The 26,229-nt window shown below is 40.4% G+C and overlaps 4 protein-coding genes, 19 non-coding genes and 1 pseudogene across 23 annotated transcripts; 20 read left to right on the forward strand and 4 right to left on the reverse strand.

Moving 5' to 3' along the window:
* Window positions 1-318: 318 nt before the first annotated feature.
* Trnav-cac (transfer RNA valine (anticodon CAC)) lies at window positions 319-391 on the forward strand. Its single transcript has one exon. It is a non-coding gene; the product is annotated as a tRNA-Val (tRNA).
* A 389-nt stretch (window positions 392-780) lies between these two features.
* Window positions 781-853, forward strand: Trnav-uac (transfer RNA valine (anticodon UAC)). The gene has a single exon. It is a non-coding gene; the product is annotated as a tRNA-Val (tRNA).
* A 226-nt stretch (window positions 854-1,079) lies between these two features.
* Window positions 1,080-1,152, forward strand: Trnav-aac (transfer RNA valine (anticodon AAC)). Its single transcript has one exon. It is a non-coding gene; the product is annotated as a tRNA-Val (tRNA).
* A 96-nt stretch (window positions 1,153-1,248) lies between these two features.
* Trnav-cac (transfer RNA valine (anticodon CAC)) lies at window positions 1,249-1,321 on the forward strand. The gene has a single exon. It is a non-coding gene; the product is annotated as a tRNA-Val (tRNA).
* Window positions 1,322-1,679: 358 nt separating this feature from the next.
* Window positions 1,680-1,753, reverse strand: Trnar-ucu (transfer RNA arginine (anticodon UCU)). The gene has a single exon. It is a non-coding gene; the product is annotated as a tRNA-Arg (tRNA).
* Window positions 1,754-1,955: 202 nt separating this feature from the next.
* On the forward strand, window positions 1,956-2,028 carry Trnav-uac (transfer RNA valine (anticodon UAC)). Its single transcript has one exon. It is a non-coding gene; the product is annotated as a tRNA-Val (tRNA).
* A 226-nt stretch (window positions 2,029-2,254) lies between these two features.
* Window positions 2,255-2,327, forward strand: Trnav-aac (transfer RNA valine (anticodon AAC)). The gene has a single exon. It is a non-coding gene; the product is annotated as a tRNA-Val (tRNA).
* Window positions 2,328-2,424: 97 nt separating this feature from the next.
* Window positions 2,425-2,497, forward strand: Trnav-cac (transfer RNA valine (anticodon CAC)). Its single transcript has one exon. It is a non-coding gene; the product is annotated as a tRNA-Val (tRNA).
* A 358-nt stretch (window positions 2,498-2,855) lies between these two features.
* On the reverse strand, window positions 2,856-2,929 carry Trnar-ucu (transfer RNA arginine (anticodon UCU)). Its single transcript has one exon. It is a non-coding gene; the product is annotated as a tRNA-Arg (tRNA).
* Window positions 2,930-3,131: 202 nt separating this feature from the next.
* Trnav-uac (transfer RNA valine (anticodon UAC)) lies at window positions 3,132-3,204 on the forward strand. The gene has a single exon. It is a non-coding gene; the product is annotated as a tRNA-Val (tRNA).
* A 214-nt stretch (window positions 3,205-3,418) lies between these two features.
* Trnav-aac (transfer RNA valine (anticodon AAC)) lies at window positions 3,419-3,497 on the forward strand. Its single transcript has one exon. It is a non-coding gene; the product is annotated as a tRNA-Val (tRNA).
* A 528-nt stretch (window positions 3,498-4,025) lies between these two features.
* Trnar-ucu (transfer RNA arginine (anticodon UCU)) lies at window positions 4,026-4,099 on the reverse strand. The gene has a single exon. It is a non-coding gene; the product is annotated as a tRNA-Arg (tRNA).
* A 202-nt stretch (window positions 4,100-4,301) lies between these two features.
* Window positions 4,302-4,374, forward strand: Trnav-uac (transfer RNA valine (anticodon UAC)). Its single transcript has one exon. It is a non-coding gene; the product is annotated as a tRNA-Val (tRNA).
* A 225-nt stretch (window positions 4,375-4,599) lies between these two features.
* Window positions 4,600-4,672, forward strand: Trnav-cac (transfer RNA valine (anticodon CAC)). Its single transcript has one exon. It is a non-coding gene; the product is annotated as a tRNA-Val (tRNA).
* Window positions 4,673-5,306: 634 nt separating this feature from the next.
* Trnav-uac (transfer RNA valine (anticodon UAC)) lies at window positions 5,307-5,379 on the forward strand. Its single transcript has one exon. It is a non-coding gene; the product is annotated as a tRNA-Val (tRNA).
* Window positions 5,380-6,117: 738 nt separating this feature from the next.
* LOC145898040 (uncharacterized) lies at window positions 6,118-8,911 on the forward strand (annotated as a pseudogene).
* Window positions 8,912-9,250: 339 nt separating this feature from the next.
* Window positions 9,251-10,657, forward strand: LOC145898041 (uncharacterized). The gene has a single exon (XM_082986486.1). The coding sequence runs from the start codon at window positions 9,251-9,253 to the stop codon at window positions 10,655-10,657; it is 1,407 nt and encodes a 468-aa protein (XP_082842612.1).
* Window positions 10,658-10,758: 101 nt separating this feature from the next.
* On the forward strand, window positions 10,759-11,283 carry LOC145898042 (uncharacterized). The gene has a single exon (XM_082986488.1). The coding sequence runs from the start codon at window positions 10,759-10,761 to the stop codon at window positions 11,281-11,283; it is 525 nt and encodes a 174-aa protein (XP_082842614.1).
* Window positions 11,284-11,993: 710 nt separating this feature from the next.
* On the forward strand, window positions 11,994-12,068 carry Trnay-aua (transfer RNA tyrosine (anticodon AUA)). Its single transcript has one exon. It is a non-coding gene; the product is annotated as a tRNA-Tyr (tRNA).
* A 96-nt stretch (window positions 12,069-12,164) lies between these two features.
* Trnav-cac (transfer RNA valine (anticodon CAC)) lies at window positions 12,165-12,237 on the forward strand. Its single transcript has one exon. It is a non-coding gene; the product is annotated as a tRNA-Val (tRNA).
* Window positions 12,238-12,840: 603 nt separating this feature from the next.
* Trnav-uac (transfer RNA valine (anticodon UAC)) lies at window positions 12,841-12,913 on the forward strand. The gene has a single exon. It is a non-coding gene; the product is annotated as a tRNA-Val (tRNA).
* Window positions 12,914-13,273: 360 nt separating this feature from the next.
* Trnav-uac (transfer RNA valine (anticodon UAC)) lies at window positions 13,274-13,342 on the forward strand. Its single transcript has one exon. It is a non-coding gene; the product is annotated as a tRNA-Val (tRNA).
* A 305-nt stretch (window positions 13,343-13,647) lies between these two features.
* Window positions 13,648-17,477, reverse strand: LOC145898043 (uncharacterized). The gene is made up of 14 exons (XM_082986489.1): window positions 17,420-17,477; window positions 17,010-17,126; window positions 16,664-16,788; window positions 16,471-16,590; window positions 16,282-16,414; window positions 15,778-15,869; window positions 15,560-15,722; window positions 15,056-15,213; window positions 14,636-14,668; window positions 14,336-14,457; window positions 14,200-14,285; window positions 13,951-14,125; window positions 13,799-13,887; window positions 13,648-13,733 (listed from the first exon to the last, which is right to left on the reverse strand). Exons 1-14 carry the CDS (start codon window positions 17,475-17,477, stop codon window positions 13,648-13,650), a joined length of 1,557 nt encoding a protein of 518 aa, XP_082842615.1.
* A 1,930-nt stretch (window positions 17,478-19,407) lies between these two features.
* On the forward strand, window positions 19,408-21,538 carry LOC145898833 (microfibril-associated glycoprotein 4-like). The gene is made up of 6 exons (XM_082987464.1): window positions 19,408-19,686; window positions 19,948-20,102; window positions 20,163-20,259; window positions 20,522-20,624; window positions 20,716-20,783; window positions 21,180-21,538. The coding sequence occupies exons 1-6, from the start codon at window positions 19,434-19,436 to the stop codon at window positions 21,416-21,418; spliced, it is 915 nt and encodes a 304-aa protein (XP_082843590.1). The 5' UTR covers window positions 19,408-19,433; the 3' UTR covers window positions 21,419-21,538.
* The last annotated feature ends 4,691 nt before the right edge of the window (window positions 21,539-26,229 follow it).

Below are 26,229 nucleotides of genomic sequence, written 5' to 3' on the forward strand. Positions count from 1 at the left end.
TCTTTACACTTGATCACAAATGACACCGCAAAAAGATAAGTCCATCCCTGCCGGGACTCGAATCCGGAACCTCTGGATTAGAAGTCCAGCGCGATGATACATTGCGCCACAGAGACTTACAACTAACTAGAATCACAATATTAATAAAATAACAACCACTTCTCCTTAGGATACTATTTACATGCCACAACCTGGTACAGGTCTTTTGTCGAAAGGAGCGCTTGCCACATTTTGCCCTCGTTTTATTCATTATACAAAAATATGTTTTGCAAATCTATATCGTCAATGATTCCAAGCATTATGAAAGGGAAAACAGTTGTTTCTGTAGTGTAGTGGTTATCACGTTCGCCTCACACGCGAAAGGTCCTCAGTTCGAACCTGAGCAGAAACAATGCTTCATATTTTTATTTATTTTCTGACCTGCTGAACATCTCACAAAACCTCGGCCCGATGCTGTTGTTTTAAACTGTCTCGTTCTACGCGATTTCGATGTTTAATGCAAGTTTGGCAGTTCAATGTTACATGAAAACTTTTAACTATTTCAATATTGGTTGCTAAAGAGGAATGTTTTCGTATTTTTCATTAGACTTGTCAAATTATTTGATGACAATCTTCAAGCGTGAAGCACTTGTTTCCGTATTTAGTGGATGTCAAGTTCACCTAACACGGGAAAGGGTCCCAATTCGAGCTTGTGCGAAAATGTTTTATTCATTATTCAAAAATATGTTTTGCAAATCTATATCGTCGATGATTCCAAGCATTATGAAAGGAAAAACAGATGTTTCTGTAGTGTAGTGGTTATAACGTTCGCTTTACACGCGAAAGGTCCCCAGTTCGATCCTGGGCAGAAACAATCCTTAACTTTATCTTTCTAGTTTTGTTATCTTTTAAAATCGTGGAATATCTTCTGCTTTACAATGTCGTTTTGTATAGCATCGCATATACTTTTTTTCTGTTCAAATACAAGTTTTGTTTTCTCAATTCAAGGACAACAACCGATTTCATGTCGGAATCGCTTGTAGCAACTCACATTAATTGGAGACATTGATACTGATTGCAATCCTCTCAAACATGCGCTTGTTTCCGTAGTGTAGTGGTTATCACGTTCGCCTAACACGCGAAAGGTCCCCAGTTCGAGCCTGGGCGGAAACATTCGTCTTTTTTTGGATTATGTGTAAAATATCTTTGTAAAAAATTTCTGTACGACATTAAGATATTACGTTGATGCTCCCAAGCGTTAGAACAGTTGTTTCTGTAGTGTAGTGGTTATCACGTTCGCCTCACACGCGAAAGGTCCTCAGTTCGAACCTGGGCAGAAACAATACAACGTATTTTAATTTATTTTCTGACCTGCTGAACATCTCACAAAACCTCGGCCCGATGCTGTTGTTTTAAACTGTCTCGTTCTACGCGATTTCGATGTTTAATGCAAGTTTGGCAATTCAATGTCACATGAAAACTTTTAACTATTTCAATATTGGTTTCTGAAGAGGAATGTTTTCGTATTTTTCATTAGACTTGTCAAATTATTTGATGGCAATCTTCCAGCGTGAAGCACTTGTTTCCGTATTTAGTGGATGTCAAGTTCACCTAACACGCGAAAGGGTCCCAGTTCGAGCATGTGCGAAAATGTTTTTCCTTTTCACTTTATCACAAATGACACCGCAAAAAGATAAGTCCATCCCTGCCGGGACTCGAACTCGGAACCTCTGGATTAGAAGTCCAGCGCGCTAATCCATTGCGCCACAGAGACTTACAACTACCAAGAATCACAATATCAATAAAATAACAACCACTTCTCCTTAGGATACTATTTACATGCCACAACCTGGTACAGGTCTTTTGTCGAAAGGAGCGCTTGCCACATTTTGCCCTCGTTTTGTTCATTATACAAAAATATGTTTTGCAAATCTATGTCGTCAATGATTTCAAGCATTATGAAAGGAAAAGCAGATGTTTCTGTAGTGTAGTGGTTATCACGTTCGCTTTACACGCGAAAGATCCCCGGTTCGATCCTGGGCAGAAACAATCCTTAACTTTATCTTTCTAGTTTTGTTATCTTTTAAAATCGTGCAATATCTTCTGCTTTACAAAGTCGTTTTGTATAGCCTCGCATATACTTTTTTTCTGTTCAAATACAAGTCTTGTGTTCTCAATACAAGGACAACAACCGATTTCATGTCGGAATCGCTTGTAGCAACTCACATAAAATGGAGACATTGATACTGATTGCAATCCTCTCAAACATGCGCTTGTTTCCGTAGTGTAGTGGTTATCACGTTCGCCTAACACGCGTAAGGTCCCCAGTTCGAGCCTGGGCGGAAACATTCTTCTTATTTTTGGATTATACGTAAAATATCTTTGCAAAAAAATTCTGTACGACATTAAGATATTACGTTGATGCCCCCAAGCGTTAGAACAGTTGCTTCTGTAGTGTAGAGGTTATCACGTTCGCCTCACACGCGAAAGGTCCTCAGTTCGAACCTGGGCAGAAACAATGCTTCATATTTTAATTTAATTTCTGACCTGCTGAACATCTCACAAAACCTCGGCCCGATGCTGTTGTTTTAAACTATCTCGTTCTACGCGATTTCGATGTTTAATGCAAGTTTGGCAATTCAATGTTACATGACAATTTTTAACTATTTCAATATTGGTTGCTAAAGAGGAATGTTTTCGTGTTTTTTATTAGACTTGACAAATCATTTGATGGCAATCTTCAAGCGTGAAGCACTTGTTTCCGTATTTAGTGGATGTCAAGTTCACCTAACACGCAAAAGGCTCCCAGTTCGAGCCTGTGCGAAAATGTTTTTCCTTTACACTTTATCACAAATGACACCGCAAAAAGATAAGTCCATCCCTGCCGGAACCCGAACCCGGAACCTCTGGATTAGAAGTCCAGCGCGCTAATCCATTGCGCCACAGAGACTTACAACTACCTAGAATCACAATATCAATAAAATAACAACCACTTCTCCTTAGGATACTATTTACATGCCACAACCTGGTATAGGTCTTTTGTCGAAAGGAGCGCTTGCCACATTTTGCCCTCGTTTTATTCATTATACAAAAATAAATTTTGCACATCTATATCGTCAATGATTCCAAGCATTATGAAAGGAAAAACAGATGTTTCTGTAGTGTAGTGGTTATCACGTTCGCTTTACACGCGAAAGGTCCCCAGTTCGATCCTGGACAGAAACAATCCTTAAGTTTATCTTTCTAGTTTTGTTATCTTTTGAAATCGTGCAATATCTTCTGCTTTACAAAGTCGTTTTGTATAGCATCGCATATACTTTTTTTTTGTTTAAATACAAGTCTTGTTTTCTCAATACAAGGACATGTCGGAATCGCTTGCAGCAACTCACACAAAATGGAGACCATTGATACTGTTTGCAATCCTCTCAAACATGCGCTCATTTCCGTAGTGTAATTGTGATGGTTATCACGTTCGCCTAACACACGAAAGGTCCCCAGTTCGAGCCTGGGCGGAAACATTCTTCGTTTTTTGGATGATGTGTAAAATATCTTTGTAAAAAATTTCTATACGACATTAAGATATTACGTTGATGCTCCCACGCGTTAGAACAGTTGTTTCTGCTGTATTGTAGTGGTTATCACGTTCGCCTGACACGCGAAAGGTCCTCTGTTCGAACCTGGGCAGGAACAATACTTCATATTTTTATTTATTTTCTGACTCGAACATCTCACAAAACCTCGGCCCGATGCTGTTGTTTTAAACTGTCTCGTTCTACGCGATTTCGATGTTTAATGCAAGTTTGGCAATTCAATGTTACATGACAATTTTTAACTATTTCAATATTGGTTGCTAAAGAGGAATGTTTTCGTATTTTTCATCACTCTTGTCAAATTATTTAAAGGCAATCTTGAAGCGTGAAGCACTTGTTTCCGTATTTTAGTGGATGTCAAGTCCACAAAACACGCGAAAGTGTCCCAGTTCGAGCCTGTGCGAAAATGTTTTACCTTTACACTTTATCACAAATGACACCGCAAAAAGATAAGACCATCCCTGCCGGGACTCCAACCCGGAACCTCTAAATTAGAAGTCCAGCGCGCTAATCCATTGCGCCACAGAGGCTTACAACTACCTAGAATCACAATATCAATAAAATAACAACCATTTCTCCTTAGGATACTATTTACATGCCACAACCTGGTACAGGTCTTTTGTCGAAAGGAGCGCTTGCCACATTTTGCCCTCGTTTTATTCATTATACAAAAATATGTTTTGCAAATCTATATCGTCAATGATTCCAAGCATTATGAAAGGAAAAACAGATGTTTCTGTAGTGTAGTGGTTATCACGTTCGCTTTACACGCGAAAGGTCCCCAGTTCGATCCTGGGCAGAAACAATTCTAAACTTTATCTTTCTAGTTTTCTTATCTTTCAAAATCGTGCAATATCTTCTGCTTTGCAATGTCATTTTGTATAGCATTGCATATAATTTTTTCTGTTTAAGTGCATGTCTTGTTTTCTCAATACAAGGATAACAACCGATTTCATGTCGGAATCGCTTGCAGCAACTCACACAAAATGGAGACATTGATACTGATTGCAATCCTCTCAAACGTGCTCTTTTTTCTGTAGTGTAGTGGTTATCACGTTCGCCTCACACGCGAAAGGTCCTCAGTTCGAACCTGGGCAGAAACAATGCTTCATATTTTGACTTATTTTCTGGCCTGCTGAACATCTCACAAAACCTCGGCCCTGGTGCTGTTGTTTTAAACTGTCTCGTTCTAGGCGATTTCGATGTTTAATGCAAGCTTGTCAATTCAATGTTACATGACAATTTTTAACTATTTCAATATTGGTTGCTAAAGAGGAATGTTTTCGTATTTTTCTTCAGACTTGTCAAATAATTTGATGACAATCTTCAAGCGTGAAGCACTTGTTTCCGTATTTAGTGGATGTCAAGTTCACCTAACACGCGAAAGGGTCCCAGTTCGAGCTTGTGCGAAAATGTTTTTCCTTTACACTTTATCAGAAATGACACCGCAAAAAGATAAGTCCATCCCTGCCGGGATCGAACCCGGAACCTCTGGATTAGAAGTCCAGCGCGCTAATCCATCGTGCCACAGAGACTTACAACTACCTAGAATCACAATATCAATAAAATAACAACCACTTCTCCTTAGGATACTATTTACATGCCACAACCTGGTACAGGTCTTTTGTCGAAAGGAGCGCTTGCCACAATTTGCCCTCGTTTTATTCATTATTCAAAAATATGTTTTGCAAATCTATATCGTCAATGATTCCAAGCCTTTTGAAAGGAAAAACAGATGTTTCTGTAGTGTAGTGGTTATCACGTTCGCTTTACACGCGAAAGGTCCTCAGTTCGATCCTGAGCAGAAACAATTCTTAACTTTCATTTTTTCTTTCTTGTTTTGTTATCTTTTAAAATCGTGCAATATCTTCTGCTCTACAATGTCGTTTTGTATAGCATTGCATATACTTTTTTTCTGTTTAAATACAAGTATTGTTTTCTTAATACATTGGACAACAACCTGTTACATCGCCACTATGTTATGCGATGTAGTGATGCCACTATGTTATGTGACGTATTGATAATTTGATGTCAGCACACTGTACCGTTGTTACGTCGCAAATACCATTGTTCCCGTAGAACCCCAGTGCATGCCTGAACTGTTGTTGGCTGAGTTTTAGTTTTGGTTAGTTGTCGTGCACTGCTTTAGGAAACTAATATTATTTCTATTTGAATATGACAATTTAAGTGCAAGTTGAATCTGCTAACGTTGTTTCCTGCTGTGTGATTAATTGGAAAGAAGCCGATATTTTTGTGACTGGTTCCACAATAGTTCGGTAAGCAGAATTGTGCATTTAATTTCAATGTTTTTGGTCGCTAATTCAACGCGTGTTGTGTAGAAACCGCAGCGCCTTCCGAATAAAGTTGACCCGTTCCTTTTGAAAAAGAAGTGTTTGTGCGTTAAGAACCATTGCAGAAATCCCGTCTGTTGCACAGTCCGGGCGCAACCAGGCACGCCCGTCTGACTGCCGGGCAGCGTAACATCGTTTCGAACTATATGATTCATTATCAGTCCGTTTCGAACCATTTGGATTTATTACCATTCAGAATGTGTGATCCTGCTTCACCGTCTTCGTCTTCCACAGTCGAGAACCCGGCGGTTTTGCTACTGTCCAGCTGCGCGCACGCATGGCAACAATCTTGTTTGCGTGTTGAAGAGTTTATGCTGAAAATTGACAACGCTGTGCTTTTTAAGGAATACCTGCCACAGCTGGAGAAATGTTTTTCCGACCTGATTGATGCCTACGCGCCGCTTGCTGAAAACAGCGAAGAATTAGCTCTAGCAAGACAGGATTGTCAGCGCGCGAAATGTGAACTCGACTCTCGTTTGGAGGAGTGGTTTGCCAACGCCAAGAAGTCAACCGGGCGTCGGAAGACTATATCAAGCCGATCGTCGAGCTCACGCGTTGACGTACATAGCTCTGTTTCCACTACCTCCTCGATTACCCGTCAGAGAATAGCCGCTCGTGTTAAACTTCAATTGGCTCGAGTGTCACAGCGTCAGGTCAATGAAGATGCCTTGATTACGAAGCAGCAAGCTGATATAGCAAGGCAGCAAGCTGATATGACAAGGCGTCAAGCTGAACTTGAGGCTGAACGAAGAAGGAAACAGGTCAACGATGAGGTTGAAATAGCCGAGGCTGAGGTACGAGCGTAGGAGGAGGAATCCATTGCTGGAGAACCCTATTTGTGTGACACAAGACATCCTCCCGTGACAAGCTCCTCTGTCGGGGGGATTCGACCTGAGTTTAAAAGTGCGCCGGTAAATGCTTACCAACCTGCTGTCCCTGTCGTGGCATATCAAGGTCCTGATCCCTTTCCTTCGAACATGCAGAATGGTGTTTCTCCGTCGCGTAGATACGTCCCGGAAGAGGACTTCATACAACAGCGAATTGTTTTTCCCCAGCCTGCGGTCAGAAAATTCTATGAAGATCCGTTGAACTACTGGTCATTTAATCGGAATTGCTCTTCTGGCACTTAGTTTCTAAAGTGTTTGTTGGAAACCATTTGTTCGTGCTATTGAGTCCCATGTTCATAACCGAACGAAGTCCCAAGATTTACGGCTAGTTTGTTTGCTGCAATTCTGCGAAGACTTTATTGCTGCTAAACTTAAGATCTACAGCAAGGATAAGACATCAGGATACTTGAAAGCCCGTTCCCGACTTGAATACGATTACGGACTACCCCAAATTATTGCCAGCGCGACTCAAAAAATTTCCGCCAGTCAAGCAAAGTCGACCAAAAGACCTGATGGAATTTTCTGAACTGTCAGAAAAGTGTCGCAGCTCACTCGAAGATATCGAAGAGTACGCGAGCTTGAACCCCTTGGATACGTTAAGACAGCTAATTCGAAAACTGCCGTTCCGGCTTCAAGAAAAGTGGATCAAACGTTCCGTTCGAGTGCTCGACGAGACTGGATCCCAAGCAGATATTTCGCCTTTACAAATTTTGTCGTAGAGCGAGCGCGCATCGCCAATTTGTTGTTCGGTGTCGAAAGCGCGCCGGAAAGGCCCGTCCCTGTTTCGGTAAAGAAGGGTCCTCGTGCTGCTGCGTACAACGTCTCGTCGTCGACAACCAGTCAGCTGCGAAGTCAAACCCCACCTACTCCCGTTTCATGTGCGTGCTGTAACAAGCCTCACGACTTGCCAAGTGCCCGAAATTCGACGGAATGTCTCCCCAGGAAAGACGCGAGTTTGTTGTCACAAATGGCTTGCGTTTTTCATGTCTTTGTTCAGGTCATCGTTGCGGGAAATGCACGATTCGCAAGCCATGCTCAGTAGAAGGTTGCACTGGCACTTTTCACCACACAAAGTTGCATGGCGCCTTTTAGAAAAGGCGGCCCAGCAAGATTACTGAGAACCCTGCCCCGAAACCACCGCCAGTAGAACAATCTGCAACGATAATGAAAGCTACAACGGACAACTGCGGAGTCTACCTCAACGTCGTTCCCGTGAAGGTCAGACACGACGACATCGAGGTAAATACGTACGCGTTTCTTGATCAAGGTTCTACGTCTACATTTTGCGAACAAGGTCTGATTGATAAACTTGGTCTGCAATCCAAGGATCGAAAGATTTGTCTGAACACTTTGACAGATCAATCTCGAGTGTACCGAGGCTCCACTGTATCTTTCACCGTCATGCCGTTCGATGACGGAGAGCCGTTGTTGTTGCCGGAAGTGCTATCCATCGACAAAAAAACAAAATTCTCGTGTCGCCGAATAGGATCCCTGATGCGAAGAAGCTTGCCGAGTTCAATCACCTTAAGAAGTTGCCCCTGCGTCGTTTGGAAGGGGGAACTGTGACGATACTGATCGGAGCCGATAATCCCGCAGCCTTCCACGTACAGTGTACACGTTCTGGACCGCAGGGGACCCCTTGTGCTGTAAAGACAACTCTTGGCTGGTCACTCTTTGGTCCCGCACTTGGTTCGTCTGAAAGGGGCAAAGCACATGTCCTTTTCTAAAGGTTGCGCAGGTCATGTTCCAACGGGAGATAGAATGTTTGTGGAAGAGCGACTTTGGCGACGGGATATCAGTATTCGACATACCCACATCCAGGGAAGATCGAGTTGTTTATGACATCGGTGAAGCATTAAGATGGACATTTCGAGCTCCCATTACCCTGGAGACCTGGAATCGAAAAGTTGCCAACCAGCCGCCAGATGGCGGAAAAGCGACTGATCGGATTGTAAAAACGATTGTCCAACAACGATGTTCTGCGAAAGGGATACGCAGACACGCATCTGGTACTTGCCGCATCATCCAGTATTTAACCCACACAAGCCTGACAAGCTTCGTGTGGTCTTTGATTGTGCTGCCCGAAGCAGAAGCGTCTCACTGAACGACGCACTGATGCAAGGTCCTGATTTTGTAAACAGTTTGGTCGGCGTGCTAACCCGTTTTCGCTGTCAGCCGGTTGCCTTGATTGCCGACATCGAGGCAATGTTCCACCAGGTTCATGTGGAACCTCGTGATCGCGATGCACTTCGATTTCTTTGGTGGCCCGGTGGAGATCTGACCTGTACACCGACGCCTCACCGGATGAAAGTTCACTTATCTGGTGCAACGTCCTCTCCGAGTTGGGCCACCTTCTGTCTGAGGCAGACCGCAGATTTATTTGGTAAAAATTTTGATCCACAGTTTGCATCCGTTCTACGGCGCAATTTTTATGTCGACGACTATGCCTTGCATCTGTCAAGGATATAGAAACCGCTATTGCTGTTCGTCTTCGTTTGAAAGACCTGCTCGCCAGAGGAGGATTCGCTTGACAAAGTGGCTCTCTAACAAACAGCGCGTTTTCGAGTCAGTTCCTGATAATGATCGAGCAAAGGTTGTGAAATCGCGTTGCCTCGATGATGCTACGCAACAGAGAGTCCTTGGTGTTCATTGGTCTGTTGCTGAGGATGCATTCCGGTTCAAAGTCAAACTGCCGAGCAGGCCGCACACGCGTAGAGGAATCCTTTCAGCTGTCAGTTCACATTACGACCCTCTGGGTTTCGTATCTCCCTTGATTCTAAGGGCCAATTTATTGCTGCAGGACTTGTGCAGATTGGAACTGAATTGGGATGACGACATTCCGGATTTGATATCCGATAACTGGAAGAGGTGGCTTGCTGAGTTGCCTCACTTAAGCAATGTTGTCGTTCCACGTTGCTTCAGGTCTTCGGAACTAAAACCTCCATTGAAGTATCAACTGCATCATTTCACTGACGCATCTAAGAATGCGTATGGCGCCGTGTCATATCTTCGCATCAAAGACGATCACAGGAAAGTGATGTGTTCTTTTCTGATTGGAAAATCCCGACTTGCCCCGTTGAACACGAAGACGATCCCTCGACTGGAGCTTACCGCTGCTGTGCTCGCTGCAAGGTTGGATCGCCTCATGAGAAAGGAACTAGACTTGCCTAGATTGAAAAAGACTGACTGCAGTCGTTCCGTGTACAAGTTAAACCCTGTTCTGGTTGATCAAGTGCTCCGTGTTGGTGGACGTTTAGACAAAGCGACGATTAGTTTCAACGCGAGACATCCTGCAATCATGCCCCATTCTTCGCATTTGACTGACCTATTAATCCTGGCCCATCATGAAAGAGTTGGACACTCCGGGATGGGACACACTTGGACTTCAGTTCGACAAGACTACTGGATCATCAAGGGCGGTGTTGCCGTACGGCGCGTGCTTGGAAAATGTCTGTCTTGTCGACGCCGCAATGCTAAATTGGGTCGGCAGATGATGGCCGATCTGCCGTCGGCTCGCTTGGGAATCGCTGACCCTCCGTTCTCCAATGTCGGAATTGACCATTTCGTTTCTTTTCTGGTGAAGCAGGGTCGCAGCGAAGTGAAACGTTACGGTTGCATATTCACCTGCCTTACAATCCGTGCTGTTCATCTGGAGGTTGCCCACAGTTTGTCTACTGATTCGTTTAAAGCTGCCCTTCGTCGTTTCATTGGGAGACGCGGAGCACCAAAACATATCTTCAGCGACAATGGCACAAATTTTGATGGTGCCGAGAAAATTCTGAAAGAGTCGTTGCAAGCACGGAACCAATTTCAAATCTCTGAATTTCTGCTTCAGAAACAGACGTCGTGATCATTCAATCCTCCTGCTGCAAGTCAAATGGGTGGCGTTTGGGAACGTATGATTCGTTCTGTTCGTCGAATTATGTCCTCGCTCGCGCTGGTTCCCAGGTGATGTCTGATGAAGTCCTGGAGACCTTGTTTGTGGAAGCTGAATCTATAATCAACTCAAGACCCCTTGTCCCGGTGACATTTGATCATAGGGACGAAGAACCGCTGACCCCGAACCATCTCCTGCTGATGAGAGGATCGCCCAACCTGCCTCCGACGATTGCAGAGAAAAAGGATTATTACACAAGACGGCGTTGGCGTCAGGTGCAGTTTCTTGCTGACCATTTCTGGAAGAGGTTCATGCGAGAATATCTGCCGGTTATCACTGCTCGTCCAAAGTGGCATGATTCTCATCGCAACTTCAAGAAAAATGATGTCGTCCTACTTGTGTGCGAATCTGAGTGTCGTTCTAAATGGTCGATCGGTCGAATCATTGCGACGTACCCTGATGAAAATGGAAAAGTTCGCACTGTACTCGTTCGGACGAGCAGCGGTGTCTTTCGGCGCCCTATAACAAAACTGTGTTGCATCGTTGATTCTGATGAGACCTCCTCAACCTTTCCGAGCGATGTCAGCTCGGGTTGCTAGATGAACTCCGGGTTAACTGCTCGGTCTTCTGAAGATTCCTTCGGACACTGATTTCTCGCCGCGATACGCACGATATTGGCGATGTGTTTGTAAAATGTTTAATGTTATTCCCACAATTTACGGAGAGTGTTACATCGCCACTATGTTTTGTGATGTATTGATAATTTGAGGTCAGCACAATGTACCGTTGTTACGTCACAAATACCGTTGTTCCCGTAGAACCCCAGTGCATGCCTGAACTGTTGTTGGCTGAGTTTTAGTTTTGGTTAGTTGTCGTGCACTGCTTTAGGAAACTAATATTATTTCTATTTGAATATGACAATTTAAGTGCAAGTTGAATCTGCTAACGTTGTTTCCTGCTGTGTGATTAATTGGAAAGAAGCCGATATTTTTGTGACTGGTTCCACAATAGTTCGGTAAGCAGAATTGTGCATTTAATTTCAATGTTTTTGGTCGCTAATTCCACGCGTGTTGTGTAGAAACCGCAGCGCCTTCCGAATAAAGTTGACCCGTTCCTTTTGAAGAAGAAGTGTTGTGTGTTAAGAACCATTGCAGAAATCCCGTCTGTGGCACTGTCCGGGCGCAACCAGTCACGCCCGTCTGACTGCCAAGGGCAGCGTAACAAACCGATTTCATGTCGGAATCGCTTGTAGCAACTCACATAAAATGGAGACATTGATACTGATTGCAATCCTCTCAAACATGCGCTTGTTTCCGTAATGTAGTGGTTATCACGTTCGCCTATAACACGCGAAAGGTCCCCAGTTCGAGCCTGGGCGGAAACATTCTTCTTTTTTTGGATTATGTGTAAAATATCTTTGTAAAAATTTTCTATGCCACCTTAAGATATTACATTGATGCTCCCAAGCGTAAGAACAGTTGTTTCTATAGTGTAGTGGTTATCACGTTCGCCTCACACGCGAAAGGTCCTCAGTTCGAACCTGGGCAGAAACAATTCTTCAAATTTTAATTTATTTTCTGACCTGCTGAACATCTCACAAAACCTCGGCCCGATGCTGTTGTTTTAAACTGTCTCGTTCTAGGCGATTTTGATGTTTAATGCAAGTTTGGCAATTCAATGTTACATGACAATTTTTTACTATTTCAATATTGGTTGCTAAAGAGTAATGTTTTCGTATTTTTCATCAGACTTGTCAAATTATTTGATGGCAATCTTCCAGCGTGAAGCACTTGTTTCCGTATTGTAGTGGATGTCAAGTTCATCTAACACGCGAAAGGGTCCCAGTTGGAGCCTGTGCGAAAATGTTTTTCCTTTACACTTCATCGCAAATGACACCGCAAAAAGATAAGTCCATCCCTGCCGGGACTCGAACCCGGAACCTCTGGATTAGAAGTCCAACGCTCTAATCCATTGCGCCACAATAAAATAACAACCACTTCTCCTTAGGATACTATTTACATGCCACAACCTGGTACAGGTCTTTTGTCGAAAGGAGCGCTTGCCACATTTTGCCCTCGTTTTATTCATTATACAAAAATATGTTTTGCAAATCTATATCGTCAATGATTCCAAGCCTTCTGAAAGGAAAAACAGATGTTTCTGTAGTGTAGTGGTTATCACGTTCGCCTTACACGCGAAAGGTCCCCAGTTCGATCCTGGGCAAAAACAATCCTTAACTTTATCTTTCTAGTTTTGTTATCTTTTAAAATTGTGCAATATCTTCTGCTTTACAATGTCGTTTTGTATAGCATCGCATATACTTTTGCTGTTTAAATGCAAGTCTTGTTTTCTCAATACAAGGACAACAACCGATTTCATGTCGGAATCGCTTGAAGCAACTCACATAAAATGGAGACATTGATACTGATTGCAATCCTCTCAAACATGCGCTTGTTTCCGTAGTGTAGTAGTTATCACGTTCGCCTAACACGCGAAAGGTCTAGGCGGAAACATTCGTCTTTTTTTGCATTATGTATAAAATTACTTACATCGTCAATGATTCCAATCATTTTGAATCGAAAAATAAATGTGTAGTGTAGTGGTTATCACGTTCGCTTTACACGCGAAAGGTCCACAGTTCGAACCTGGGCAGAAACAATTCTTAACTATATCGTAAGAAAAAGTTTTGTTATCTTTTAAAATCGTTCAAAAACCTTCTGCTTTACAATGTCGTTTTATATTATTGCATATTATACTTTTTCTGTTAAACGCAACTTTAATCAGCTGTATCTCTGAAACCAGTCGCCGTATCGAGCTACTTTTTTCCGAAAATGTTTGAAACTCATGACCATCTCTTAGTTTAATTATTTATATGTCTAAGTAGTATTCAAATGAAATTCAATTTTATTTTTCTTGATATTTAAACATGTTGATACGCCATATCAAGTTTTGAATGCATCATTTCATCGGTAGTATATCATGATAGTTGAGTGAAGATCTCTCTGCTTATGTGAAAACCCGTCTGCAACTTCCGACATACCATTCCAACCTTGTATAGATATACTGTCCATAACCTCACATCGCACTCGTCTCGTCCATTAAGTTTTTACTTACGCGTGAAGTCATTACAATCGTAACAAAACGGATCGTTTGGGTTCTTTTTTCCACCAATGCACACGTATTCACTTCTCCAATCATTTACCCTACCACAGGCCGAAATATATAAACACATTTCTGTACTTATCCCCAAGCACACATTAATTTACCTCACAGCTGGACACAGGGCGTAGACGCTTCCAGAGCTTCCGAACGCTCTTAACTGAACAAATCCAGTTGAAAGGGGTCGTGTTTTTGGTGGCAACATGTGTTGGACGGATGAGTTGCTTCCGACCGAAAAAATAACCGGCACAGTTAATACGTCATCATAAAAACAATCCTGACCTATAATGTAATATATAGTCACTGGTTATATTGTGCGTTTGCCGTTCTTAAGTGTTTATATGTGATGTATTTACAGAAATCGGTGCTGTCTGATAAAATTTCAAGAATTTTGGACATAGCAGCGGCCAATTCTGATTGGGATATCAACAATCCATGTTTCCTAAAGATAGTCTGGATTGTAAAAAATCGCACTGCACAGAACAATTGTACCTTGACAACAGGGTGTACCCAACTAACATATTACGTAATGGGCCACTGCAATACGTTTTAATGTAGTAACTTTTGGAACCTTCAGAGCGCACTGTGTGAGTGCCACCAGATGAGTTCCAAACCTACATCATCAGCTTTTTAATTGTTTTTCATGACAGTGTCAGATTTGCAACATCGCACCTCAGTACTTGAAATATTAAATATGACATCACAAATGCTAGGTGACGACATATTGTGACGACAGTGCGCAAGATAAAACAAGCTGATTTGATTTATTGTTTGGCCTCCAGAATATGTTACCGTGATATCCGAAGATGGTCTATTAGCACTGACCTATAACAACAAAGTAACACTTTACAATCAATAATTTTTGACACCAAATAAAAACAAATCCATTTTACCGCTAAATACAGGTTATTAAAGCAACTGTCAAAATTTCCTACGCCGAGTATTCCGAAAAAGGGGTGAAGCTTTCTGCTTGCCCAAATTGTGTTACCACTGCCGCACCTAATAAAAAAGCAACAAACTATGAGACAATCCGAAAGGTCAAGTTACATATTCTGTATGTATATCACTCACGTGTATGTAGTGTCGTACTGGACGTAGAAATTGAAACAATCATTCGATTTAAAACAAGATTGGGTAAATTTCAATTTAATCTGAACACATCAACTAGGCTACATAAAGTAATTTAAAATATGCAACTATTAGAATCCATACATGAGGCCCTGCCGTCGCGTACATTCCATTACCACCATCTCGTATTTCATCGGTGTCTGTTCCGTAATCGTAAAAATAAAAATCCGAAATTTGGTCTGTAATTTCTTTGGATCGTGAAGCCAGCCTCTGCAACATCGAATCCACATCAGGATAAAAATCTAAAACAAAAATATCAATGGTCATTTGAAAAACAATACTTAAAATAACATAAAACCGTTTAAACAGACAAATCACAGATAACCAACGTTAGTAAGCAAAAAGGCCTGGTGTTAAACTAGTGCACAGTGCAAATAAATCAAATATTAAATCAATACCACATCTACAATTGGACTTTTGTTCGTGAATACTCAAACACAGAAATCATATAACGTGCAGGGTTAAATAGATAGTTTGAAAGGTTTCACTCACACTAATCATATAGGTGTCAGTAATTAATTGGAACAAACATTTACTGCACAACAGTACTGCAATAAAACGTATTTTAGGTTTATAGTAATTTCTCACAATCTTTGGGTTTCAAAGGATAATGACTATTATATATCGCATACAAATTCCCTCCATAGTAGGTCAAAAATTCATTTTCAGTGTGATATTGCAAGAAACTTCCTTTTCGACTTAACTCTACTGGCGTGTGGTTTGGAACATGGCGTAACATGATATCTTTTCCCTGTTCATATACATTTAGTTAAAATTATAAAATTTTATCGCAGATAAAATACCACCTGATATTCAAAATAGGCTGCATTTTTGTAATCCCGGCTTGTACAAGACGAAATTGCCCCAAAAGTGTGTACGTTTTCCCAATTTTGAAAGTCTGAAATGAATTTGTATATATTTGTGAGTAGTGTCGATATACCCAGTAATATTTCATGCAACAGCATGATTGGCAGGATGTGCAGGTCCTTGCTTGGCGATCACAACTATTGTATGGCGATCAATAAGTTTGCAGGATTGGCAGCCCAGGCAATGCGACCTAGCTGGATCAGCCATTTTTTCCTGACAAGTCGGAGTAAGATTTGAAAAATCAAGCTCCCGGTGAGGTTTGAACTCACGACCCTGGGCTAACCAGGCCCAACGCTCTACCAAGTGAGGTACAGGAGCTCAGTGGTTTTACGGGGTAAGATCCAGCTAGGCTGCGTTGCCTGACCTAATGTCGATATATTATGGCATTATCGGAAACTAAACAAACTTTTGTGTTGGGATAGTTATTTTTTATCAAGACTCACTTGGAACCTGGTCACGGCTGTCTTCCGATATAAACCAATTGTCGTCCAAATGCACGGCTGAATTAAATGAGTTTTGATTAATTGTTGCAACCAAAATCCAACCACCACCTGCTGTATTCATATCACAAAATACCTACCAAATAAAATCAATTAACAAGATATTATCTTTGAAGCCGGTACAAAATTTACTTCATAAACGTTATTCAAAATATTGATGACGTACACACCATCATCTAGTCCCATATCTCTTAGTTGTATGCATGATTTTGCCACATTAGGACATGTTGGGTGACTGTTTTCAAGATTTTTCTAAAGCACTTTTATTATTACACAAGTTTTATCAAAAAATAAACACATAAAACGGCAAAATTATTAAACATACTGTAATATTTATCGCAAAATTCATGATTCCAAATATCGTTCCAACCAATGCCAACACAACTATGAGGGTAATTACTTTAAAAAAAATTCGATTAACATCTTTTGTAAGTTTCTGTCGGTTGGATTCTGAAAAACACAATAAAACAATGGTTCTAGTAAATTAAATTTCTATTGTACATGTAAATCACTGCAGTGTGTTACAAGGCGTACTGTCGTGCCTTCTTAAACCATGACATATGACACAAAAATTAAGAGGGCAAATTCACGCCAAAATTTTCCGTTTTTTTTAAATGGGATAACCATTTCGGTCTATTTATGAACTATTCTCAAAAAGGGACAGGTCTAACCTTGGTTTTGGGTGAATTCGCCGCAAGCATTAGACTCGCCAACAACCATGTACTCATTTTCCTTTGGAGAAAGTGGTGTTGCTGAATATTTATTTTCACGATTTTTCACAGCAGCAGCTGCCGGTGAATTCAATCAGTTATATTTTATAGAAATGAATAAAAAAACTTACGCAATTTTGGCAAGGTCTCATCTTGAAAAGAAGTGTCCGCAAATTCCCGTATTGTTTTTCGTCCTTTATGTAGTGATAAACTTTTTACAGTTCGTCAATTGAACGAATAAAATTAGGTCATAAAATCAAAATTAAATCGCATGCATTGTTCTTCTCCTATTAACTCAACTCGAAAATTGCTTATCTTAGAGTTGAATTAGGATTTATATCAGGCACCGTTAGCAACCAAAAAATATTTACCTCTAGTTAGTAGTTCATCTTGGTTAATCTCGCTTCCCTGTACGAATGGCTCCAACATTGTCAGGCTCAATTTATCAACACAGTTGGCTTTATTTTCTGCAGCGTTTTCGCGATGTTATCCAGCGAATGCAGAAAAGTATCACAAGTGCCCACCTATCACAAGTGCCCCCTCTATTGCTTGTGTAATAGAGGGCAGAGTAAACCCTTCTTGATTTTACGTTCTGGTGCAGCCTACCTACGAAAAAAGAACTAATTGACGCATCTGTTTGTTAACCATATGGCAAGCCTCGAAGCAGATGTGCTAACGAAAACAAAACAGAGTTTGACGATCGTTTAGTCAAATAAAACGCTCATTTGAATTTAATATTATTTACAAGAACCGTCATCTGATAGTAAATAGCATATTAGATGATTTAGTGATTTATTCGTGCAAGTCAGTATGTGAGCGCGAAGGATCTGAGTTAGCATATGCCAAACCATTATCTGTTTCGGTAAACTCATTTGCGCTGTCGCTGTCGCTGCTCGGTCTTGGTCTAACGTATGGTGAAGGGGCTCATTACTACGACGACTCAATCTTGTTTCCGAAATTTGCACAAAGGCAGATGGGATTTCCTTTGGTACAAAACTAAGACTAACATTGGGGCATGATTTTTGTTATATCGCAAATTACTGTTTTGTCTACCGTCTGCCCAAATTGTAAATTTCCGTATAACCAGCGCCTTCATGTTGATAATTTCGCGCCTCGTGTTCGACAAGTTTGCTGGTAGTTCGTTTCGCCTTTCGTGTGCCTAGGAAACTACTGTCGTTTGTTTCTTATGTAACCTGTTTCTTATTGCTGTGCACATAAAGTCTGCCAGTAATTCGTGACCAAGTTGTTTTGGTAAGTGTTGTTTTATTTGCATTGTCTTGCATTGTTAAACCTTTTGTTGTGACAATATGCCTGGCATAAAGCGTACTTTGTTACTTGCAGTTTGACTTGATTGCTCGTCAACAAATAACTGTTTTAAAGTCCTGGTCCAAACGTTTCAGTAAGAGTGTTATATTGTTGAAACCGGCATTTTTCTATTGTGCCTATGGCCTGATATTTCCTTTAGAAAACCGTCCGCCAGTTTATCCATCTAATCCCGTTGAAGTAACTACATCCCGCTAATTGAAGCCAGCAAGGGCTTTGTTTATACAAATAAACTGTTGGAACCTTGTGTGGAGTGTTAGTGGGAAAAAGCCTGTAGTTGGGACCTGGCAGGCGCGTTTTTGAATCTAATTTGAAGCAAATGGAGCACTGAAGCAGACGTTACAATTTCAGAACAAACAAACTTGTTTCAACAAACTAATAAAAACGAGCAACAACACGGAACTGCAAGGCACATTTCACCAAAACGTTAGTAGTTGCCATAATCCAACCATCAACTTGTTTATACCAAAAAGTGAATGTCGTTTTGCGATTTTTCCGGTCAATCGGGGTGCACTCTTTGGGGCATATCGCGGTTTTGGCTGCATTTTTAAAAGTGACTGGACCAAAGTGATTTTCAAAATTTTTAACTGAACTGTTTTGAATACTTGAAAGGTCCTGGTCTAATATTGTGTTTGGTTGCTGGGTTTAACACTAGAAGTGCTAGTAAAACAAGATACACAACACTCTTCATTCAGTTGTATGTACCGCAGTGATGGGAAACTCTTGTTTAACAGTATTTCCAAGTAGACGAGGAGCACTGGGCAATATTCATCTCTTTTCAATACTTGTACGACCATTTGTCTGCTGTTGTACAGAAAGAAGGCAAACGGGTAGATTTGTTTTGCAACAAGTCAAACCTAAATTCAGACTCTTTACTTTTTTCCAAACCTTGTCTTATTTTGCTTGAGGGCATAGATGGAAGAAAGCAACGCTTAATTCACCTTGACACAAGATGCTTGGAGAGCCAAATTTGCGCCAGTGAAAAAATACGCTAAATTTCTTTCACGATTATCATGCAACGATTTTCCGCAGAAACAGAAAATAAACTTTAAAACCTGCGTAATGAACGGTACTGTGGTGATAGCCAGCTTGCTACTTTGCAGCGCATTCGTACAAGCTCATCGTCAAGTGACCTTAACATGTGGTGAGGAACATGGAGTTGCCGAATCACTACCAGGCCCTCCAGGGAAGCGAGGACCAGAAGGCTTAAAAGGAGTTAAAGGTGAACAAGGATTAAAAGGCGATGTGGGGGAAACGTGTGTGGAGTTGGAACGTAAAGTGGAAGAACTTGAAGATGCGCTCACAATTGCTGAAGGTAACAAAGAGTATAACCTATAGCGATAACTGTATATAACCAATAGCAGGCCTATACTGTATGCAGTGGGATTGTGAATTGCTGCTTTCAATCCTAAACTGCGTAATAGAATTACAAAAATATTACACTTTAAATATACGTTGCAGTCAAGTGACGACGAATGAAAACGTCAAAAAAAAGTTTTGTAGTGTAGGAAAATAACATATCAAAATAATGCAGCAAAATACAGCATATCTAAATTAAATGTTGCTCTTCCTACAGAGAAAATCGAAAACTTGCGCCCTCCAAGATCATGTGTTGACATTTTGCGGCGAAGCAACACAAGTGGTGTGTATACCCTGCAGCCATTTAAAAAGAACTACGCAAAACAACTTGACGTTTATTGCGATCATGATGCGGGAGACGGGGGATGGATGGTAGTATAGTTGTTTCAAAATCTTATCGGTTACTGTTTAATTTGTATTGAATATTTTCAGGTATTTCAACGAAGATTTAACGGTTCTGTAAATTTTTTGCGAAATTGGAACGACTACCGAAATGGTTTTGGTGATGTTTCTGGCGAATACTGGTTAGGTACAAATTTTGTGTTTCTATTGATGCTTTGTCTATTGGTCGTTCGAAGTTTAACCTGACTCTACATCAACATTAACTCTAAATTCATTCCTCAACAAATCTCTTCCTGAAAAACAAAAAGTTCCTGAGTGCACGTAGAGTCTGTAGGCCTATGATCATACCAGGTCACGTAAAACAATATTTACATTAAGATCAGATAATAATGGATATAGTTGGTAAACAGAGTATACTAGCCCAAAAACGCAAATACAACCTTTTTTAGGGCTGGAGAATATTCACCAAATTGTCACAAAACAAGGAGTTGAGTTTATGTTGCGGATAGACCTAGAAGATTTTGAAAACCAGCATGGCTATGCTCACTATGGGTAGGTGTAGCAAATTATAATACGATCATACTTGAATGGAGCCTGTATAGCAAAACTAAATAAATTTTGTTATATGTGTATCTACACACAGTGAGTTTTCAATTGGAAACGAAACTACCAACTACTTGTTACATATTTCGGAATACAATGGAACTGCAGGCAAGCAAACTTTTTCACAATGGAAACCAGCAACCTATTCATTTGTTTCGCGTATATACAAGTGGTTGCGTTGATTTCCATAATTTTTACAAATAAGTATTTAGTTGGTAATAAAATAGCCAATATTGATACAATCCGCCAATAAAATTTATGAATATTAACGTTTCGGTTGCTATACAGCAGCTTTCATCAGGTTGTACTCGGCTTTTTTTCAGCTTATGTGCCTCGACATTTGATGATGGCTGCTGCATAGCAACCGAAACGTTGATATATATAAATATTATTGTCAAAAGAGCCTTTTCGTGTTGATTGTACATATTTATTTTGAGTGGTGTTTTTTACTTTTTTGACAGAAAGGGTCACATTTAAGGATGCTTTACGTTTATTTTGCTTTAGGGGATTCCTTGAAATACCACAATGGCAGCATGTTCTCCACCACAGACAGAGATAATGATATAAACCCTGGTACATGTGCTTCACATGGACCATGGTGGCACAGGAACTGTTACAACTCAAATCTGAATGGAGAATACTTGGAAGGATTAGTGAAATCCTGGTCAGCTTCTAGTTGGAAGCATTTCCGAGGTCACAAATACTCATTGAAATCAATTTCAATGAAGATTAAACCTAAATAAAGTTCTCTAGGGATTGGAGCATATTGTGTAATAAAATCGACGTAAAAAGAATTTGTGTTTTGTATGAAATAATAACCTTTGCGTGGTCTGTCGCTAGTCTCAGTACAGTAATAATCGTGCTTTACCCAACATCTGTCCGATGACAGAAAAACAATGCACCGCATATTAGTGGTGTGCCTCTGAAGGATCTATTTGGAACAATAAAACAATTTGACCCACATGTGTACTGGAATAGACCTATCATAAATTCACAAATGATTGTTCACGTTAACGATTGATTTTTCTGTAAATACAGTCAGAAATTTGTGCTGCTTTTTAAACTCAATTTTTAACAACGCTACACATGACCATCTAATTCAAACACCCTAAACCCCACTGAAGTTTTTCCAGACACGCTCAAATTCGCCCCAACCACAGTACATCCGTGGTCATTCAATCCCAGGAATGACCTCCACGCTTTTGTGCAGTGTTTCCCAGCCCAGTGGTACGCGTCGGCATTCCAGGTTGTACGCAAGCACCTTTTCGTAATTTGCGGATATAGTTCGAATTGCAAAAATCGCAAAGGATCTCAAAATGTTCGTTACTTCATCCCCTAGGTTACTTTGTAACACTCAACTAAGTGGTACGAGGCGAAATTGTTTACTTCCAAGTGGTACGCAACCACAAAAAGGTTGGGAATCACTGCTTTATTGATTGGGTTGTAACGTTTAAACGCGTGTTCTTCTATAGACCCCGTATATCCAACACCAATCAGGAAACAATCTTTTATTAAGATGGCTGAAACGTACGGTAGCAGTCTAAGTGAAACCACAAGCAATGGAATCGTGTGGAATCACCACAGAATGGTTGGATTCACCTGCACGTCACCCGCCAAAAACAGCAGATGCAATTCATGATAAAGTGGCACTGGTCAAAAGCACCCGCGAGGGGGGACGTGATCGTCAATTTTGTGTAAGGGATTGAAGAGCCTTCCTCACTTATAAACGCACATAAGGCTGTTTTCTTCCAGCTCAACCACGTAATTGACCGCTTGCATTGCATTTGCAACTTGCACCAGTGTCTATTCTACAGCACCACTCTCTTGTATTCCCTCCCAGTCGAAGTGGTTCCACAGGCTACAGTACATCAATATACTTCTGTTTATAAGACTACCAAGTTTTTGCCGAATTTGGGATTGATCCTATGAGCAGATTATAGGGGAAATAAGTAAATTTACATTCGGGCATTAATACCTGTCTGTTTAAAACTGAGGAGCTTACAGTTTGACTAATAGCAGAACACTAATTTCTCACAATCTTTGGGTTTCAAAGGATAATGACTATTATATATCGCATACAAATTCCCTCCATAGTAGGTCAAAAATTCATTTTCAGTGTGATATTGCAAGAAACTTCCTTTTCGACTTAACTCTACTGGCGTGTGGTTTGGAACATGGCGTAACATGATATCTTTTCCCTGTTCATATACATTTAGTTAAAATTATAAAATTTTATCGCAGATAAAATACCACCTGATATTCAAAATAGGCTGCATTTTTGTAATCCCGGCTTGTACAAGACGAAATTGCCCCAAAAGTGTGTACGTTTTCCCAATTTTGTAAGTCTGAAATGAATTTGTATATATTTGTGAGTAGTGTCGATATACCCAGTAATATTTCATGCAACAGCATGATTGGCAGGATCGCCCCACTGTGCAGGTCCTTGCTTGGCGATCACAACTATTGTATGGCGATCAATAAGTTTGCAGGATTGCCAGCCCAGGCAATGCGACCTAGCTGGATCAGCCATTTTTTCCTGACAAGTCGGAGTAAGATTTGAAAAATCAAGCTCCCGGTGAGGTTTGAACTCACGACCCTGGGCTAACCAGGCCCAACGCTCTACCAAGTGAGGTACAGGAGCTCAGTGGTTTTACGGGGTAAGATCCAGCTAGGCTGCGTTGCCTGACCTAATGTCGATATATTATGGCATTATCGGAAATTAAACAAACTTTTGTGTTGGGATAGTTATTTTTTATCAAGACTCACTTGGAACCTGGTCACGGCTGTCTTCCGATATAAACCAATTGTCGTCCAAATGCACGGCTGAATTAAATGAGTTTTGATTAATTGTTGCAACCAAAATCCAACCACCACCTGCTGTATTCATATCACAAAATACCTACCAAATAAAATCAATTAACAAGATATTATCTTTAAAGCCGGTACAAAATTTACTTCATAAACGTTATTCAAAATATTGATGACGTACACACCATCATCTAGTCCCATATCTCTTAGTTGTATGCATGATTTTGCCAAATTAGGACATGTTGGGTGACTGTTTTCAAGATTTTTCTAAAGCACTTTTATTATTACACAAGTTTTATCAAAAAATAAACACATAAAACGGCAAAATTATTGAACATACTGTAATATTTATCGCAAAATTCATGATTCCAAATATCGTTCCAACCAATGCCAACACAACTATGAGGGTAATTACTTTAACAAAAATTCGATTAACATCTTTTGCAAGTTTCTGTCGGTTGGATTCTGAAAAACACAATAAAACAATGGTTCTAGTAAATTAATCTTCTATTGTACATGTAAATCACTGCAGTGTGTTACAAGGCCCACTGTCGTGCCTTCTGAAACCATGACATATGACACAAAAATTAAGAGGGCAAATCCACGCCAAAAAAGTTTTTTTAAATGGGATAACCATTTCGGTCTATTCATAAACTATTCTCAAAAAGGGACAGGTCTAACCTTGGTTTTGGGTGAATTCGCCGCAAGCATTAGACTCGCCAACAACCATGTACTCATTTTCTTCTGTAGAAAGTGGTGTTGCTGAATATTTATTTTCACGATTTTTCACAGCAGCAGCTGCCGGTGAATTCAATCAGTTATATTTTATAGAAATGAATAAAAAAAATTACGCAATTTTGGCAAGGTCTCATCTTGAAAAGAAGTGTCTGCAAATTCCCGTATTGTTTTTCGTCCTTTATGTAGTGATAAACTTTTAACAGTTCGTCAATTGAACGAATATAATTAGGTCATAAAATCAAAATTAAATCGCATGCATTGTTCTTCTCTTATTAACTCAACTCGAAAATTGCTTATCTTTCAGTTGAATTAGGATTTATGTCAGGCGCCGTTAGCAACAAAAAAATATTTACCTCTAGTTTGTAGTTCATCTTGGTTAATCTCGCTTCCCTGTACGAATGGCTCCAACATTGTCAGGCTCAATTTATCAACACTGTTGCCTTTATGTTCTGCAGCGTTTTCGCGATGTTATCCAGCGAATGCAGAAAAGTATCACAAGTGCCCACCTATCACAAGTGCCCCCTCTATTGCTTGTGTAATAAAGGGTAGAGTAAACCCTTCTAGATTTTACGTTCTGGTGCAGCCTACCTACGAAAAAAGAACTAAATGACGCATCTGTTTGTTAACCATATGGCAAGCCTCGAAGCAGATGTGCTAACGAAAACAAAACAGAGTTTGACGATCGTTTAGTCAAATAAAACGCTCATTTGAATTTAATATTATCTACAAGAACCGTCATCTGATAGTAAATAAAATATTTTAGATTGATTTGATTTATTTGTACAAGTCAGTATGTGAGCGCCAAGGATCTGAGTAAGCATACGCCAAACCATTATCTGTTTCGGTAAACCCATTTGCGCTGTCGCTGCCACTGCTCGGTCTCGGTCTAACGTATGGTGAAGGGGCTCATCAGTACGCAGTATAACACGACTCAATCTTGTTTCCGAAATTTGCACAAAGGCAGATGGGATTTTTTTTTGGTACAAAACTAAGACTAACATTGGGCCATGATTTCTGTTATATCGCAAATTACTGTTTTGTCTATAATTTCGCGCCTCGTGTTCGACAAGTTTGCTGGTAGTTCGTTTCGTCTTTCGTGTTCCTAGGAAACTACTGTCGTTTGTTTTTCAGGAAAATTAAGTAAATTATTCGTTAAATTATACGTTACCTGTTTCTTATTGCTGTACACATAAAGTCTGCCAGCAATTCGTGACCAAGTTTGGTAAGTGTTGTTTTATTTACTTGTGTATCTTTTGTCAACATTATGCCAATAAACATTGTCTTGCATTGTTAAACCTTTTGTTGTGACAATATGCCTGGCATAAAGTGTACTTTGTTACTTGCAGTTTGACTTGATTGCTCGTCAACAAATAACTGTTTTAAAGTCCTGGTCCAAACGTTTCAGTAAGAGTGTTATATTGTTGAAACCGACATTTTTCTATTGTGCCTATGGCCTGATATTTCCTTTAGAAAACCGTCCGCCAGTTTATCCATCTAATCCCGTTGAAGTAAATACATCCTGCTAATTGAAGCCGGCAAGGGCTTTTGTTTGTACAAATAAACTATTGAAACCTTGTGTGGAGTGTTAGTGGAAAGAAGCCTGTAGTTGGGACCTGACAGGCGCGTTTTTGAATCTAATTTGAAGCAAATGGAGCACTGAAGTAGACGTTACAATTTCAGAACAAACAAACTTGTTTCAACAAACTAATAAAAACGAGCAACAACACGGAACTGCAAGGCACATTTCACCAAATTGTTAGTAGTTGCCATAACCCAACCATCAACTTGTTTATACCAAAAAGTGAATGTCGTTTTGCGCTTTTTCCAGTCAATCAGGGTGCACTCTTTGGGGCATATCGCGGTTTTGGCTGCATTTTTAAAAGTGACTGGACCAAAGTGATTTTCAAAATTTTTAACTGAACTGTTTTGAATACTTGACAGGTCCTGGTCTAATATTGTGTTTGGTTGCTGGGTTTAACACTAGAAGTGCTAGTAAAACAAGATACAC

This window comes from Ascidia mentula, chromosome 4, assembly GCF_947561715.1.
Source record: "Ascidia mentula chromosome 4, kaAscMent1.1, whole genome shotgun sequence".
In the NCBI taxonomy this organism is placed as follows: Eukaryota; Metazoa; Chordata; class Ascidiacea; order Phlebobranchia; family Ascidiidae; genus Ascidia; species Ascidia mentula.